This window comes from Lissotriton vulgaris, chromosome 2_1 (genome assembly GCF_964263255.1).
Source record: "Lissotriton vulgaris chromosome 2_1, aLisVul1.2, whole genome shotgun sequence".
Lineage (NCBI taxonomy): Eukaryota > Metazoa > Chordata > Amphibia > Caudata > Salamandridae > Lissotriton > Lissotriton vulgaris.
The window spans coordinates 552,247,280-552,266,576 of NC_141687.1; the positions used below are offsets into that span (position 1 = coordinate 552,247,280).

Sequence of the window (19,297 nt, forward strand, 5' to 3'; positions counted from 1 at the left end):
GTGTAACATTCCTCACCGCTGGGCCTTTGAGCCTAATTTCCTTGCACTGTTTTTGTCTGGGGGACACGTTAATTTTGTGGCAATTTAGGGTCATTGAAACCTTAGTAATTCCCCCAGTGAAACTGTAAAGTCAGGGGCAGAAAATTTTACGAATTCCGCGTTAACAGCAGTTTGCAGTTGTGTGAGACCCAGAAACGGGATAATAAGCTGCAAGTACTGTGGACAGAGGAGGGAACATAAATAAATATCCTAATGTGGCCTTTCTTAATAATAACACTAGAGGGAAGTAGCTCTGACTGACCTGTGCTAATGAGGAAACTGTGAATGGATTTGTCATTGTGTATAGCGAGTGCACACATCTTCTGAATACAGCAATGAATAACTGCATGGGAGAGCGGGGAATATGGTAGTGATACTACTTGGATTAGATCTAGAGGAGGAAGCAGTGCCAGCCTGTAAAGTGCCAGCCAGTGGGACTGCATTTACATTGAATTTTCGTTTATTCACACTTTTGCATGTGACATAAAACAAGCAACTGGTTAGAAGCGAAATTTTAATTGAATGTGACCTACGGCGATGTAACTGGTGCTGATGGAAAGCCCTCCAATCCCCTTGGGCCGAGTACGTGCTACATAAAGAAACAAGCTTTGGCCGCGCGGCCGTAAAAGTAACGTCGCAAGGCCACAGAAAAAAGTTGTAGGCATGCGCGCGCACAACGGGGAAAAGTGCTATGCGCGCTTGTGCGTGTAATAGCAAGCTGGTGGCGAGCCTGGGTAGCACTTTTAGACCACCTACTAAATTTCTTGCAAGAGCAGCGCATGCGCTGACTCTAGTGAGACCTAAAAAGCGCTATGACGTGTCCAGATGTAATGCATTTAATTTTTTTAAGTGCACTGTTGTACATCCTAACGTGTCTCCCAAACCTCCCCCCACCCCTATATGTATGTCTTTTATTTCACAGGTACAACGTGACCTCACATCTCCCCAAGAAACAGGTCATAATATTGCCTATTTCTCACATGGTAAAAAACATATTGTTGTATATTTTCACACTTCACACCTGTCACTGGTCCTGAAGAAAGCCCACCGACCTACATAGGCGACCGGGGCTGAAACATGTCGACCTTCCTTTAACATCACCAATTTTGATAGTGCGCTAGAATTCCTAACAATTCCATAGCCGCACACCGTGATTATTCCAAAAGGACTACTAGAATCCAGACCTATTAAAGTTTCCTTTCTGGCTGTCTTAGTATTTTTTATCCCTTCCTGAGCACTGCCCACTATTCACGATCACTACTGTTTTTAACCAGGGTATATACCTCCGGGTGGAGGTTGCAAAAAAACTGACCCCAGGATTATGCACACACGTGTATGAAAGAGCGGGGAGACAACATATACCGCTACCGAAACTTTACTAACACGTGCTTGAGGGTCTTTTATTTGTGAGACACCACGTACCTACCTGCATACCCGGGTTATGCAGGACAAGTGATCCTTCCCCCCATGATTATTTGAGTTACATTAAGGAGACTGAATGGATCAGAACTCTTCCTCCCCCCTTTTGATCATTTGATGCACCGCGCATCAGAGTTTTTTTTGCACTTAGCGGAGTTCTGCGCGGAACTCAGCGAACTCCGCCTAGGGCTACTCAAGATAGATACTACTCTGTATTAAGATCTGCTATGCATTGGTGTAGGGGGCTAGCTTAGTATATGGTGCTCACTTATGTAGGTGTAACAAAATACGTCTCACCCGGTAATCATTTAGGGGGGCAAGTACTAGGAGAGTACCAATCATTCAGTGAAGGGAACGAAGGGAAACCACAGAAAGTTTTATTAAGAAGTAAATTCTTTGTTGTAGTTATATCAGCACTACAATACAGTTTATGCGAAAGTAACCAAAACACACAATTGCGCACTGAATGTGCTTGTGAAAGTGAACAGCGCAGGGACACAAGGGGGTGAAAAAACAGCGTGGGTGGTGCAGGGATAACATACAGAAATAGTTGTCAACAAAACGATAAAGATCATGTACAATGAGGGTTTCTACTTTACAGCTGTGTTAAGTAGACCACAATGATGCCAAATATACGCTGAGTAGTCAACAGCATTTCAACCTGTTCAATTCCTGGTCATCATCAGGACAGAGTTACTTTATTCAAAGTAGTGCTGTAATCGGCGTGGCCAGCATTCCACGTGGGTTTGAACAGAGCATGCTGCAGAATTAACGTGGTCCTGAACAATCGGACCGGAACATATGGAGTAGATACAGGGGCGCTAGCTGTTTGGTGAATTCGAGGTCAGCGCAGCATGCGTGCAGAGGAAGCGCCACGTCCAACAGCCGGTAGTGTTCTAGTCTGATTGTTCACAACTTCATTAATACTGCCGCATGCACTGTTTAAAGCCACGTGGAACGCTGGCCACGCCGATTACACATGATCACGGCAATCTGAATTCCTTACTTGGAACTACTGCATTCATAACCCAATCTCCTGGTGGACCGCTGGCCACACTACCTTATGTGACAGACCATTCGCCAAGGACCCAAGCACCCTGCAACTTTATTTTCTCTCCACCTGTGGATAGACCTGTTCTTCCAGTGTACAGCACTACTTTGAATAAAGTAACTCTGTCCTGATGATGACCTGGAATTGAACAGGTCGAAACGCGGTCGACTATTCAGCGAATACTTAAGCATCATTTTGGTCTACTTCAAACAGCCTTAATGAAGAAACCCTTATTGTATATAATCTTTATCGTTTGGTTGACCACTATTTCTGTATATAATGCCTGCGCCGCTCACGCTGTTTTTTCACCCCCTTGTGTCACTGCGCCATTCACTATCACAAGAACATTCAATGCACAATTGTGTATTCTGGTTACTTTTGCATAAACTGTATTGTAGTGCTGATATAACTAAGTACAACAAAGAATTTACTTCTGAATTAAACTTTCTGTGGTTTCCCTTCTTTCCCTTCTATGAGTGATTCGTACTCTCCTAGTACTTGCCCCCCCTAAATGATTACCGGTTGAGACGTTATCTTTTGTTACAAATTGCACCCGGTCTCAGCTGGGTTAACGGGGTTACTCTTGTTCTTCAACTCCACTTATAAAAGTGTAGCATCTTGCACTAATCCGACAACCCATATGGTGATTTTAGTGGTCTTAGACAACCTTATAAAGCTCTCTGAGTAGTAGCTGTGGAGTCCAGCCATCAGGCATAGTCCAGAAGGAGTGTAAAGCAGCTTGCTTTACCAGAACTTAATCTTATTGGTATAGGGTAAGTGAAAAAGAACCACACAGTGTATTTATAAAAATAAGTATGCATTATAAGGCACTAATTAACACATAACCATATCTCCTACCTGGAGATATAACACAATGCACATAATACTGTGCAAATAAAACAGGTAAGGAGCACAAATACACGATGGTCTCCAGGGGGAGACCAACCCATATACTAAAATAGTGGAATGCGAACCACGACTCAAGACAAGAGTGGAGCCAGTAGACATAGGACAGCTGAGGACCATCCAAGGTGAGTATCTAGGAACCCCACAGAGGTTGTGTGCAGAGTGGGAAAACAACCGCATGCTCAATTTAAGTCAATGGGTAAGTGGCGTTGCAGTTTTAAACAATGACCCTTCCCAGTGGACCCTGTGGAAACCCCGTGGAAGACAGAAGGTTGGAGAGTCACCCCATCCGTGGATACCATAGGAACCAGGATACCTATTCCAGGGAAGCGAGGTGCATAGGTGCGAAGTGAAGTCAGAAACCGTCATTGAAGCCAAGGTAGGACTTCAGGAAGATGCTGCTGATGAAGAAAGTGAAAGTGTCCAGCTAACCCAAAGGTTGATTCAGATGAGAAGTACCTGCAAGCAGAGGGGACAGAGTGTATGCCACTTAGGAGTGACCAGGAGGCACAGAAGACAAATGTCCACTGATGTTGAGAGATGCAGGAGAGTTGACTTTGAGCTTGGAGCTGCAGCTGTGTGGACTAGGCGATGCTGGGGAAGACCAGGAACAGTTCACAAGCTGTCCTGCCCTGGTTGTTGAGAGATATGGGGTCGGTGTCCGTGGGGAGCATCAACAAGCCTTTGTAACCGCAAATGACGTGATAAGTGAAAAAGGTGCAATGTCGGGACCAGCAAGGTCCAAGTGACTCACCAAGAGCAAGGAAGTCAGAGTAGGTCCCGTAAAATCGGATGTATGACATTAAAACGCATACTTTTACAACACCTACCTTTACAACACAATTTTTACACCGCAACATCCATTACAACGCATACCATTACAACGCATGCCATTACAACAAATTCTTTGAAACTACCTTTACAACTCATTCCACTACAACGCATACTACATTTACAACGCATTCCATTACAACGCATAACATTACATTGCATGTAAGGTAAGTATTGGATAGTGTAGGGGTAAAAATTACTATTCTAACTCCAAGGGGTGCAATAGTAGGGTAAGTGTTGGATAGTGTAGGGGTTAAAATTACTATTCTAACTCCAGGGGGTGCAACAGTAGGGTAAGAGTTGGATAGTGTAGGGGTAAAAATTACTATTCTAACTCCAGGGGGTGCAACAGTAGGGTTAGTGTTGGATAGTGTAAGGGTACTATGTGTTGTAATGCTATGCGTTGTAATGGTATGCGTTGTAATGGCATACGTTGTAGGGGTGTGCGTTGTAGTGTCATGCGTTGTAATGGTTGCGTTGTAAATGCATGCATTGTAATGGATGTTGCGTTGTAAAAGTTTTGTTGTAATGTCAGTGCGGTGTAAAAGTTGCGTTGTAAAGGTTGTTTCCCCGTAAAATCAGGTGAGCCCATGGGAGTCAAGAAGGACCCTCAAGAGGACCAGCAGGTCAGAGGCACAGGAGTTATGGGGGGATCCCAAGTAGCTTGCCAAAGATGTAGGCCCACGGTGCAAAGGATGCGGTGAGGTCATATATTTTGGCTGCTGGAGAAATTCGAGGCTGGACCCTCTTGAAGCCCAAAGATCTCGGGTGAAGAGAGCCAACAAGCCTTGGCAATGGCAAGTCAACGTGGTGCACAGGGGTTCTGTTCCTGCAGTCCCAGCAAAGGATACTAGCCTCAAACTTGATGAGAAGACAGTGCAGGCTTCAAGGGAGTTGTAGGACCACCACCTGTGTTGAGGAGCCTTTCGGAGTCCGTGGGAACCCAGGATCAGCAGACCGGTCAGCTGTGTTGTCTTGCCTGCAGATGCAGGAAAGTGACCCCTTCACTTCAAGGGAGATTTCTTCAGGTGTCTGGGATGTTCACAGGCCTTGGAATGATCTTGTATGGAGCACAGGCACAGGCGTTGCAACAGCCATGCAGGACGATGAGACAAAGAGCAGCAAGAGTCTTCCCAGGTGCAGTCTCTATGTCCAAGTTGAAGTCTAGCAAAGTCCAGAGTGTCCAGAAGGTCGAAGATGAAGTGGTTTCGGATCTGAATCTTGTTCCATGACGTATCTAGGGACCCACCCACAGTAAGCCCTTAAGTACCCTAAGGAAAGCATTGAGACAATTCAGGGGTCCCTACTAGAGGAGGAGCTGGACAGTGGGGAGAATACTCCTATGTCCAGTTTCACACCAGAGCAGGAGCCAACAGCTTCCTGAACTGGTTTGGACTGGGCTATGCAAGGAGGGCACCAAGTGCTTGAAGGGCACCAAGTATGTCCTTCAAGCAGTCTCAGTGACTCTGGCAAGTGCCCCAACCCTGCCTCGATACACTAAACTGAAGGTGGCCACACCTCACTGTGACAGGATATCTATTATTCTGCCTTTCAGGGCAGAAATACGTCTCTGGTGAGCAGCAGCCCTAGCTTGCTGTCCAGTTCTGGAAGACTGGTACTGGGAGCACTGAGGGCCTTTCAGAGGAGCTTTACCGTGCATGGAATAATACCTCCCCAACATATTTGATATCAAACATGACAGGGTTCGTTACAGCCAGTTTAGAGATGGTCATCGCGTAATGACTCATGGCCACTCTATATGTTGAAATGGCTGATGTACTTACAAGTCAGGAGAAAGAACTCTGAAAGTTGAATGGGTACCCCACTCATGCAGGGGCACCCTCCCACTTAGAACCGAACACCCTGCTTTCAGGATTGAAAGGCCTGACTTAGAGGTGACTTATAAGTTTAAAGTGCAGTGACCTCAGATATACGGAAACTTATATCTGTTGTAAGTGGTGGTGGCATAATACATGCTTCAGCCCATGCAAGACCCCAGGTGTACCTATGCCCAGGGTACCTTGGTACCATATACTAGGGACTTTGAATGGTACACCAGTGCCCAATCTGGAGGGCACCCAAGTACTCATTATGTTCAATTTAGGCGGGAAAGCACAGAGGCAGGTGTCCTGGTTAGCCGGATCCCGGCCAGACTAGTCAGAAACAGCATTACATCAGGCCAAAAGTTGGGGTAACCATAAAAGCAGATGCAACTTTCCTACACGCACAAAATAGAGAGTTGATATCAATGTACCGGGGTGGGCACGTAATGACCTCTGTAGCGCCTGACTTCACTTCTGGCACCGACTGAGTCCAGTGCTCTCTACTGGCGACCTTGTGTCTTTGAAGGTTTCCGGATCCAGTCTGACACCTGGGAATTGTTCTACAGGTGAGGAATCTGCAGTTAGATAGATTATCCTTCAGAAAGATTGTGACCACAGGTAAGTAACTTTTTCTCTCCAGCACTTCAGTCATAGTCAATTACATCAAAGAATATTTCAAAAAGCTGGCAGATTTCATAAACAGAAACCAATTTTAAGCTTGTAATGGGTTCTATGATGGTATACAAACTAGTTACATCCATGATTACAAGCAAATAATTTTACACATCAGTTTGTTTCAGAAGATCCTTAGTATCTTTAATATGTGAGGGTCAGGTAATCACTAAATGGTATATATAGGAATCGCATATTCTGAAATCCTCTCTGTACAGCATCCAATCCTATGTACGATTGATGGTCCTAGTGTAATTATGCCCCCTTTTTGAATTTTTTGTAAAAAGTAAATCACAGAGGTGATATGATCTTTTATATCTAGATAGCTTTACTCTTCTTTATCAAATTAATTATTAGATTGAAAATTCTTCAACATATCACTCAACCTCTTACACGACTCATGGCACAATGTTTGATCCACCTTTTCATAGTTGGTATTATCACCAAATTGTCTCATGGCTTCCCAGTGATAGTCCTTGTAATCCATTAATACAGCACTACACTGTCAGCTTGTCTAATAATAATAGACTGATCTTCTTGCAAGATTGTCATTCTATATGTTCATCTTTATTAGATTAGATGATTTACATCTAAGACTTTCAATATCAAATTGAAGAACATATCAATTACATCGTCAAAGGTAAAAAGTGAAGTGAACACAGATTTGGTCTTATACAGTTTTCTGCTGGCACGGACTCAATGGCATCTAAATGTTTTGCCAAACCCTCAATATCTTGACAAGAATCACCTCTCAACCTCATTACCAGACAAATATCCCATAGAACCTGAATAGGTTTCTGCATAGCATCAAATCAAACTTTTACATATTAAGGTCCAGGTTTGTCAAGAAAAATGTTTTAAGTTTCAATTTGCACACAAATCTTAAAAAATCCCTTTTAGATTCAAAGTTATTCAAATTTTTAGTCGGAGCAAAATTGAGACCATTGTTCAGAAGGCTCAACTCCTCCTCTTACTAATATTCAGCTAGATTAGTTTTGTAGCAATGTTCATTTCCTCTACTCTTTCAGTTTGCTTTGAGCTTGTGTTTTTAAAATATTCTTGTCTGTTGTCTCCCAGATTTCCATTTTACAACCCCTGCCTCTTTTTCTGTTTCTCAACTTTCTGTCTTTCTCTCTTGTTACTGTTCTTAACTCTGTCATTCTCATACATTTTAATAATCTAAAAAGAGGCTGATCTGTTCACTTTCCTAGACATCTCTTCTGTCACTAGTTCAGAGTGTGATCCACTACTGTTCGTTCCTAAATAATATATTTTACCTACTGGCAATCAGTCGCCAGTAGGTAGTAATAGTTAGGACCATGTTTCCATAGCAAAAGCGCTTTTTGACTTGCCTATATCTTTGGGCGGCGTGTTTGAGGGATCTTTACAAAATGTTCCAAAAAGGGGGATGGGGGGAGTGTTTTTCCCTATGTTCATTTCCATGGAGATTTTAGATATGACTAAAGACCGAACCGCTGGACGAAATCACACCAAATTTGGCAGAAATGTAGCTCTTTGTCCAGAAAGAACCCTTTTTGTTATATGATGTAAATCGTTTAGTAGTTTTTGACTTATTAAAAGAAATTTAAATTTGTATTAATAGGGACGGGGAACCTCTGAGGATCCGACAGTCCCAGTGCTAAAATCTGATTGGTTGCCAACACTTCAACCAGTTTCGGGAGTGAGATCCCTTCGTCACTGACGAAGGGATCTCACTCCCGAAACGCGTTTGTTTTGTAATAAATTCCTTTGCTGAATGCTGCAAAACCCGAGAGTGCTGTTTTTCTTCGAACCCGGCTGGGTATCTTAGAGGAAATTGGAGCCGCTATATATATATATATATATATATATATATATATATATATATATATATATATATATATATATATATATATTTATTTTCATTGGTGTTTTAAACTATTTTCAGCCCCGATGAAGCACATTCATCCATGAAAAATGTTTTGGCAGTTTTTATGATGGAATCTGGGTCCACTTGCAAATTGCTTTGTATCATCCAACACAGCGAACAGAAAATGCCTTTGTCAGGAGTTCAGAATATTGTTACTGAACGTTTTAAGAACAACAGCTGAAATAAGCTTACCTTTTAAATATTAGACTAAACATTAGACCCACGTTTTTGTTCTTATACATTATTTTCTATTATTTGATAATGATACGTATGAATTACTCACTGCATTGATTCAGGAGTCACCCTTCTCCCAAATAAACGGTCTCACTATTACACTTCTCTGTCTGTACCTGTAGGTGTTGTAACTGGAGAGAAGGACTCGGGCATGGGAGCAGGCTTGTATGGAAGGAGGGACAGCAGAGTGTATACATTCAGTTCCCCAAACATTTAACATTTGCTATGAAAATGTAGCCCATATCATCTTACTAATGGCTCTTAACTTCCTATCATTCTGGAGGACTTGTACAAATAAATTATTACAATTTGTTGTGCTGCCTGTCATTTATTTACTTATTTATAAAGCCATAGATCCATGTTGTATTGGTGTTTGTAAGCAAAATAGAGATTACTTATGTATGATAAAAGCTTTCAGGGTTATGGAAAGCCATCATCATACAGAAAGGGGATTCTAAGGCCCTAAAATTGTGATTTATTGTGGTTGTATTTGTATAGCGCTTACTATCCCTGGTGAGGTGCTAAAGCACTTTAAGCTGTGCAGCACGCTGTTCTGGAACCTAAAGTTAGTTGTCAGTCCAATGTTATTTGTTATTGTTGGTTTGTGTGCGCCAGCAAACTATTTCATACATCCCCTTTAGTTTGTTTGTGGTAGATTAGGTTAATAGGAGTTAGGTGTTATCATTGGGGGAATGTGGGTAGTGCAAATGCATGGTGGGATTAATTGGTGAGTTACAGAACATTAGGTATTGTTATTTTGCAGTGTGGCGACTTTTAAAATAGGAGAGGTTGTGATCTTTGTAAAAGAGTTGTGGGCACATTGCGGAAATACATTAAAAAGAGATTGAAGTAACCATGCATATGACTTAGAGAATGTTTGTGCCAAGAGAGAAAAGGAATGCAGAGGATGGGGAAAAAAATAAAGGATCACTTGAAAGAAAATGAAAGACGTCAATTTGAAGTAAAATATCATTTTTTTCATGCCTAATTTTATGAATAAAGAGGACACATTTTGACACAGCATGCACTTTGAGGATACAAGACTAAACAGAAGCAACATTATGTGTATGTGAAGATAGTGCTATATTCAGTTCCTTCGATAGACACTAAAAGCGGGTGAACAGTCTGCCCACTGCTAGGCTACCACTAGATCACTGCTTCAGAAAGGACAGCTGATCATCTCAGGCATTAGAAGCTTAACATATTGGCTGGGTGCGAACCTTGAAAGGAGATTCTGCAAATGCTAGAGTGGATGTCTTCTCAAGTTTGGCTCACAATATTAAAATTAAAGCAAAGTGAGATTTATTTAGGGCGCTACTAGTTTTACATGGTACAAGATGGGGGGCGAGTACAGCTTCCCCAGGTAGTTGGAGTATATTACCAGCATTCCTATGGCTGAAGGGTAGCAATCCACACACAGAAATGATATGAAGATTGTTAGCAAGGAGCTGCTCATTAGGCTTCCGGAATAACTGCCCTTTGATAGATTGTACGGTTGAGAGGAGGAACTGAAGATTTTGTTGTGCAACATGAAGGGACTCCCTTAGGTGAGGAACATCCTTTTGTCTTCCTTGATCACACTTTCAGTTTGGGCTGCTGTCAGCCAGTAGAAAGTATCAGTCCCATTGTGCCTTTATTGTGGGTGTTTAATGTTGGAGACTACCTTGCTGTGAGGGGCATCACTACACAAAGGCTGTGTCTGGGGAGCAGCTTTGAAAGGACATTTGAATGTAGACCCACCCATAAGAAAGTTCTGCAGTATGTAGACTTTGGAAACGTTTATCCCCATTGCCTTGAAGCATTCAAAGGCTGTGATAAACAGCAGAAGTAAAACTCAACACCTGAAAATATAACGATCTACCACTACCTCATCCAATACAAATGTAGTGCAGGGGTATGTGAAGAGACCCTAAGAGGCTTGATGACATCACGATTGACTGCTTGTCCGAACCTTAGCCCATCAATAGCCTTTATTTTGCAGCGGATGATCTAGGGGTAGAGTATGATAGGTAGTAGCAACAGCAGAAATTAAACTTGGCAAAATGCAGCCTTCATGGCCCCTGAGCGGAGGTAAAGTAAAAGCCATGTGTAGCAGCTGATAACCCTGAAGACTACTTAATTGGCATCCAAGAGCCTATTTTCTCCTGTACCAATATAGCATTGGAGGTTTTGATAACAAATGCTGGCAGATTATTTTTTTACTCGGATATCTCTATAACAAAGGCATTGAGAAGTAGATAGGTGTGCGTGTAAGCCATTCTCATGTTATGAGTCAATGTCAGACCTTCCCAGGGTATTGACAAGCTTTTTTGATTTTTTATCTTAATGTATTGTGCATGACTTTCAATGATGTTGTATGCACTTTGATTCTCGTATTCCTTTTTGTGGTGCTCTCCGTTAGCTATGATTTTGACAGTGTTTGCACTACTTCATTTTCAACATTATTTAATAAACAAAAAAATTACTGAGTATTGGCAGTGTAGTTTTCTCCATCCAAAATCAGTAAAATTGATTTAAGAAAGCAGAGAAAATACAAAGTGCTTTAACCTACTGTTTGGCGGTGGGAAGCATCAATTGGTATTGACATTTTAGCAGCATGTATGAAATGGAACAGAAGACAAATATATTTTTCAGGAAGAGATTGCTTTTGATGCTTCATCCTGGGGGTCTTTTGGGCTGCATATCATGCATATTCAAAATGCAACACTTGCTACTGGAATTTTCATGATTTATTTTGTCTTTTAAATGAAAGCCCCTTTTCTTCCAGAGTGAGACTCGCAGCACAACTAAGAAGGAAGACCTGGAGGCCAGAGCCATGGCATCGCCCATTCACCGTTCCCTTGCAGCCCAACTTTCAGACTCTGAGGACTTCACCGAACTTGAGACAACAAGCCTTCTGCACCATGAGGACACTATCTTACACATCAGCGAAGACAGTGGCATGGAGAACCCCTTGCTGTCGGGCCACTTCAACTTCACCCATATTGAACTGGGAGACACCGATGTTGATTTAGACGAATCCCATGTTTAGGCTTTACTGGTTCAATTTTACTGGCCTTCTTTTGCAGCCTGTTGAAGCACCTCTCTGTTACACCTGTGATTGTGTAAGGAAACAGTTGAGAGACTAAGCTGAGCAGACTTCTCACAACCTCTTTCAGAAGATGACCTATCACTTGTGAACCGACCCAAGGTGCTCCACAGTGTACCGGGACACAAACAGGGACTGCAGCAAAGGCATCAGCAGGCTTTAGATTCCTGGCTCCATATTTGAACATATGATTGATCAGGGCTCGTTTTAAAAAGTCCAAGGGTTTTCGAGCTGAATGTCTTCAAAAACACTCAGGTGTGAATAAGGGAATGTGAAATTGCAAAACAAATGTTTTTTTCTGAAGAATGTTTCTCCTAAACTAGTGAGAGAGGCTATATTTAATTGGATGGGAAGAAATCTATAACAGATGAAGGTATGGCAAGGTCAGATGCAACCTTCATGTGCATCATGTGGGGGCACTTGTTAAACTGTCATAGTAATCCTTGGTGGTGGCAATAGTGCAATGGGTCAAAGAAAGCTCCATTATGGATAGCCTATCTTAGGGAAAAGGGGTTGTCCAAAGAAGCAAAAGACTAGGACGGGAGTTTTTTTATTTTTTCTTATGTCAGTTAGACGAGCCAATGCTCAATAAATAGTGCGAATGATTACAATTGTATGTGGCCTGCTCGGTTCTTAAGTGGCGACCAACGAATAACAATGATAGCTACATAACAAACACAAATTCAGAAATTTGATTAAAAAACATATATACATTTCCCAAAAATAGCAAAAAAATAGCTACTATATCACCAAGCAAATCCTACCAAAAAACAAAGTGCTTAAAGAATAGCCCTGTGACATAGTATCAAAATTGGATAAACAAGTGATTGGCCTTTTTATTGACCAGCGCTGGAAAGTAGTCCTTGCCTCAATACAGAAGTGGAAGAGTACACCTCTGCAATTTATTTGTAAGACATAGGTCTTTTGTCAATGTCTACGTCTTGTTCAGGATTCAACTGAAGGAATGAGTCGTGGCCCAGGCTTATTTAGGGAAATTTAATATATTAAAAGCAGAAGCGGGTGTGGGCTTATTTTATAACTAGGAAGGGAAAGGACGACATACCACTTTGCACATTTAGGCCTGACTCCACTATATGTGTGGGGGAGTAGGTCTAATTTGAAAAAGTAAAAATGGCAGTATTGTGTGTTTTGAAAATGTGGCCTGACTTTATTTGACAAGAACTAGTATGTCATATTTAAAAAACAAAAAAAATCCCGTTTTGATGAGATTCTCTTACTCAAGAAAATTTAAGCCTGGTGAGGTATTCTTGCTGGAAACGTAAGAGTGGTTGCGTTTAAGTTATAGAAAAATAGGCCTTGCCCAACAGTATTGTTGAAGCGATTCTACTGCCTACATCACAGCAGCTGACAAGTTAGCTATTTTGTATTTCGGGGAGAGCTTGCAGGGTCTCCGTACTGATCATTGTAAATTAAATCTGCCCCAATCAGAGAAGTTGGCCTGGTCTGCTTCATTAATATAAAAGTAGATATGGCTCTACTTTAACAGGCACAGTTATGCTCTGATTCATTGTATGAGTAGGGATACAAGCATACTACTGTTGTAAATAAGCAAAATAAGTATGTGAAAGCCCTAATGTGGTTTTGTAACGTGGCATTTCGAATGCAGAATGTGGGGTTGTGTCTTAGAGCTCTATTTTAAAAAGAAATCTATGTTTCTGTTTTTAAGGGGCACAGGAGGTAAATAGTGCACCCTATCACAGCTCCTTCAGCAGAAATGCCACAGAGCAATGTCTCAAACACAGAGCTGGATTCGCTGATATACTAACAAAAGTTGACGAAAATTGTCTTTAGTCATTCGTTTGTCAGATGCAACTTACCTGTGATTGTTAGGAAACACAAGACAGCCAATAATACCTCCTTCTACCTCGTGAGTATATCCTCTCCACTAAATTGACTTTTCTTAGACCAAGACAGTTTGCTTTTAAGATTCGTCGGGAGTGCATACTACAAAAGTATATTTTTCATCATGTAGAGGTTTCCTTTTCTATTTAGAATATGATATGTAAAGAGTGTTTACTGTTTGAGTCTGTTCTACACGGAGGGCTCTCACTATGAAAGGCCTGGTGAGATTGAGGTAATTATCACACCGGGTGCAATGTGGTAACTCGGGCGTTTGAAATTCATAAGGTGCGATTATTACTTCTAATTTCGAGTTTCCCTGTTCAGTATGGGGAATGACATGCGGAAACAGTGATTTTCGTACCAAATTCCTCTTGTTTCAAAATTTTATAGGCATTTTCCGTAGTAAATCTAGACAGGGTTGACTTGTGGGGAAAAAAGCAGAGTATACGGTGATTGGCGCAAAACGTATAATTCATGCCCTTGCACAAACAGGTGTTTGCACAGGAACGGGCCTTAATCTGGGCACTCGTAATGAGGGCTGGTGTCTGTCACACCATTACTCTATGTACTTAAAACCAACTTCGGGAGTAAAGTCATGCTAATAATGAATTATTTCCTTAATCTACAACATTAAAGATAAATAATATGTATACAATTAAACGTGCCAAATTCTGAAGATTTAGCTGATAATAGTTAGGAAAACAGTGGCCATCATACAGCAACTCCAGATTAAGCTTCATCAGACACACATCACAGGGAGGCGCGCAGCGTGGCACACAGAAAGAACAATGCATCTGTGCCTTACACTCTGAATTGAAAGTGTCTGACAATAAACTAGAGCAGTCTTGTATTCACCTGGACTGTTTTGACTCCGTTTAAGATTTCCTATTGAACTCCAATGCCCTTTAGATCAGTCGGTACAAATCAAATGTTCGTAATTTATAAAAACAGAAAAAGGTAGAGATGAGTTTAATTGAGCCAGTGCCCACACGCAAGCACATACATGTGTGCTCTGACAATATCGGCCTAAAAGAGGAGTGGCAACTGGAGGTGGCATCCTGTTCCTTCAGTTTCATCTTTCCCTCTTAAAATTGATCCCAAAATGCTAATTTCAACACTTCTGGACTGCACCGTGATTTTTGGAACATGGATAAATCTTTGAGGCAAGGTAAATTCTGTAGAAAAGCACTCATTTCTGGAATTTCAGCAGTAAAATAAAAGATGCAGTTGTGGCTGTATTCTGTGTTGGGGCCAAAAGGTGATTCGCTTCTGCAGCTTTTCCCTACCCCAGTACCTGATTAATGAAGCGTTGGTGTGAATATCATCAGGACCTTCTTGCCTGGACAAAGGAGGGGAAATGTTTTAGAGGGGCACATACTGTGTTACGGTGAAGAGCTCCAGCCCTTTAAACATTGTAAACATATTCAGAATTCATGCCCTGGTATTGTTATGCCTTAATTTGCTGGTATGGGCTGGTACTCTAGAGCATCAGAGGTTGTTCAAGCTGATCATTGGATCATTGTAGATTATAATACCCACAGAATGATTCTGTAAAATGGTGATTAGGGTCAAGAGAGGGGTTATTTACCTTTGGGATGCTTGAATATAGCCTTATGAAATAGGCTTCATATCTGTCTCTCAAAAGACAGGCATCTTTGGAAGATCCCATAGTGGAGAAATATATATGGAAAGAAGGCGAATTTAAAAGTCCAACTGTCCGAAAAGCAATGCTGCCGGTCAGTGATGCTCTCGAGATTCTGCTTTCTGTACACACTGTCTAGTGTTACCTTTAATCACTGTAGGAGATGATATCTTCACTAGTGTTATGTGTTGCTCGTGCCTGTCCGACCAGTCCCTGTGAGAAAGTTGCAGCTCAGTTTCCACTGTGAAAATGCAAATAATCTGTGATGCTGCTTTCTTTAGTTTTAGAGGCCTTACAATGTGCTGGTGCAATGTCACATTTTGACGTCCAACTCCCCGATGTGTGCAACCTTTCTCTGTGCCAGTAGCAACATTTCAGGTTTGTAGTAAATGTAAATGTAGTAGTACTTGTATAGTGCACAAATCACCCATGAGGCATCTCGGCGCTTGTACACATACCGCTGTAGAACCCTTCCTGGCTTTTCCCTGTGAAGTGCCCAATCCTGGGCACCCCCAAGGTGAAGCCAGGCATCCTAGCGCTGTTGGGGCTGTTGTGGAGATTAAGCAAGCTATTGCCCAGAGTTGCAGAGTGGGACCCATGAATTAGAATAAGCACCGAGGCGAGAATTATCAGGTCCGAGGAAATTTAGCCCAAGACCCGCCGAGGCAGGAATTGAACCCTGGTCCCGGGCTAGAACTCTGCATCAGGGTCTGCCGCTCTAACCATTGAGCCACACTTCTCCACGGTTTCAACGTGAAAGACTGAATGCAGATTGGTCTGGTTGAAAATTTTCAAAGCAATTTTTGCAGTGTGCTGAGAAGAATGTGAAGTGGAATCAAATAGTAGGGCCTCTTTTTAATATTTGCAATGCCCTGAGCAAGGGTCAGCAGCCACTGGCTTTTGAAACATGGCAGACAGAGGTACTGCTACCAAGGTATTTCATGTTTTTCTCTATTGTGTCCCTGTCATAAGCGTGTTGTAAGCGTAGCCTTGTGTTGCCCACTGGTTATGGGTCTTACCTTTTTGTTAGCAATAGGTAGGCAGCAGCTAGAGCGGGGGGGGGGCACCTGCATGTCAGTGATTTTAACAGGTGACTTATTATTAGCACCCCACATTCAGACGTTGCTTGACATTTTTCAATGGGGGGATTTCAATTTCCCCTGTCAGAGCCCAGCCGTCACTGGGAAACAAGCACACACCTCTGCATTTAATTCTCCATGTGACCTGAAAGTAAGAGAGAGAGAGTGTGTGTGTCTGTGTGTCTATGTCTGTGTGTCTCTGTCAAGTACCGTTAGAAGTTTGATGCTGAGTGGGTTAAGTGCCAACATAAACAGACCAATGAACCAACAGTTGGAATAGTGTTTGTGTTAAAGACAAAAGGTGCTGTATCGGGCGGGTAAGAAGCCCAGATACTTTGGGAGTAATGCTGTCGAGCATATCCGTCATGTTCCTTCCTCTTGTACCTGTAATGTTGCGACCGCACAGTTGCGGTCTAGTTGATCAGCGTACGTAGACGTACGCATACGCGGTGGCGCACGGCGCCGCGTAGTTTACTTAAATAAAAGTGGGCGTGTCCCCGAGTTAGTCGGGACCACGCGACGAACCAAGCAAGGTGTCCGTGTGAGTCCTTAATGGCGCGCCCTCAGCCCGCGCGCCCCTCAGGAGTCACGAACCTGATAATGGCGACGAGGGGTGTCTGACCCCACGCTGTGCCTCTTGCACAGCCTAAACCGCATCGACGATCCGGCCCAGCCCTGGCCGTGTCCGGTGTGAGGAAATTTGTCTGGAGCCACCTCAGGGCCGCCCTGCCTCGCTATCCCATGGCGCCTCCTGGTCACAGCGCCTGCTGTTGATGACTCGCGAGAGCAGCGCGCACCCTCGCTAATCTGTGAAGCGGGCCCGGCGGCGGCTGCCCTGCCGGTGGCGCCCGTCCCCACGTGGTGGAGCCTCGCCTCGCAATCCAGAGCACGGCGCCCCTAGTGGTACAACCAGTGCCCGCGCCACGATGACGTCCATCCCCCCGATCGAGCCCTTCGTGATCGACGGCGCGCCTGCCTCGTTGGCGCCAAGATGGAAGGACTGGACGGAGCGCCTCAATTTCTACTTCGAAGGCGCGGGGACAGCAAGAGACCGCCGCAGGGCACTCCTCCTGCATCTCGGAGGTAAGGACATTCACCGCATCTACAAGACGCTGACAGAGGCCACGCCACACACCTACATCACACTCCTGCAGGCGCTCAACGCCTACTTCGAACCCATGATCAGCAAGGACTACAATCGCTTTCTTTTTCGCCAAGCCCGGCAGGGGGCAGATGAGTCTCTGGATGCCTTCCACGGGAGACTGATGGAGCTCGCCAGCACCTGTGGATTCAGGGAGGAGCAAGAGGAGATACGTGGTCAGATCATCCAGAACATGTATTCCTCCGATCTCCGGGTCAAAATCCTCCAGGAAGATGGAAAGCCCCTTGCAGAGATCCTGAAACTAGGCCGCTCCAAGGAACTTTCTAAAGCGAGAGCCTCGCACATGGAGGCGGCGCTGCACAGACCGGCCGCAAGTGAACAGGCCACCGTCGCGGAACAAGTGCATGTTGTCCGCCCCAAACAACGGTCTCTAGGAGGGAAGAAACCACCGGAAAGGCGGAAAGAGTGTGGATACTGTGGAGGCACACCCCACAGAGCAAAAGACTGCCCGGCAAACGGCAAGAAATGCAGCGCGTGTGGGCGGTGGAACCATTTCGCCTCGGTATGCAGGTCCTCGAAACAGAAGACGGAGGCAGCGCACGCCATCAGAGACAGCCCCGATAGCGAAGATATGGACGACGATGTCCATGACTACCCCGTTCACTATGTGTTTGCCATCGATCAGCCGGCCAGGAAGAAGAAGCGCCTCCCGAAGTGCCGCATAAGAGTGAACCAACAGGAGGTGAGGGCCACTATAGACACAGGGGCCTCTATCGAGTTAATGGCCGCAGACGTGTACAACCAACTGCGTGACAAGCCAACTCTGAGTAAAGCAAAGATCCGAGTGTTCGCTTACGGACAGAAGACCCCGATACCACTCATCGGGTGCTTCAAGACGGACATCTGTCACCTAGACAGGACGGTCCCCTCCACCATATATGTGACAAAGGAAGGAAGTGGCATGCTACTCAGTGGAAAAGCCGCCGAGGAACTTCAACTCATCTTCTACGCCATGGCTGTCCTAGAAGACGAACTCGATACCATCATCGAAGAATTTGACGACATGTTCAGGGGCATCGGGTGCCTGAAAGGGAAAGAAGTTTCGCTGCACATTGACCCGTCTATCCAACCGGTGGCACTCCGGCACCGGAGAATTGCTTTCCACCTCCGGAAGAAGGTTGAAGAAGAGCTCGAGAGCCTAGAGAGACAAGGAATAATTGAGAAAGTGGATGGGCCGACGCCTTGGGTGTCACCGATCGTAGTAGCGAGAAAGCCCAAACAGCCAGGGCAGGTGCGCATATGCGTGGATATGCGCCTACCCAACGCCGCAGTCAAGCGGGAGCGTCACCTGACACCCACCATTGACGACATACTGAGCGAACTCAATGGAGCCAAATGGTTTTCCAAAGTCGACCTCCGCTCAGGCTACCACCAGCTTCCACTCCACCCAGACTCCAGGTACATCACTACCTTTTCAACCCATGTGGGCCTACGCCGATATCGCCGGCTCAACTTCGGCATATCGAGTGCCGCAGAGGTTTTCCAAAACACTATCCGCGAAGTGCTCAGCGGACTCCCCGGCGTACTCAACGTCAGCGACGACCTGCTGATATACGCCCAGTCTGTGGAGGAACACAAC

At 44.0% G+C, this 19,297-nt stretch overlaps 1 protein-coding gene across 1 annotated transcript in view; it reads left to right on the plus strand.

Moving 5' to 3' along the window:
* Positions 1–17,503, plus strand: part of UNC80 (unc-80 subunit of NALCN channel complex) — a 2,521,865-nt gene extending 2,504,362 nt beyond the window's left edge. Inside the window, exon 64 of the mRNA XM_086955549.1 lies at positions 11,652–17,503. Coding sequence (XP_086811675.1) covers positions 11,652–11,915 — 264 coding nt within the window. The 3' untranslated portion in view covers positions 11,916–17,503. The remainder of the gene's footprint in view (positions 1–11,651) is intronic.
* The last annotated feature ends 1,794 nt before the right edge of the window (positions 17,504–19,297 follow it).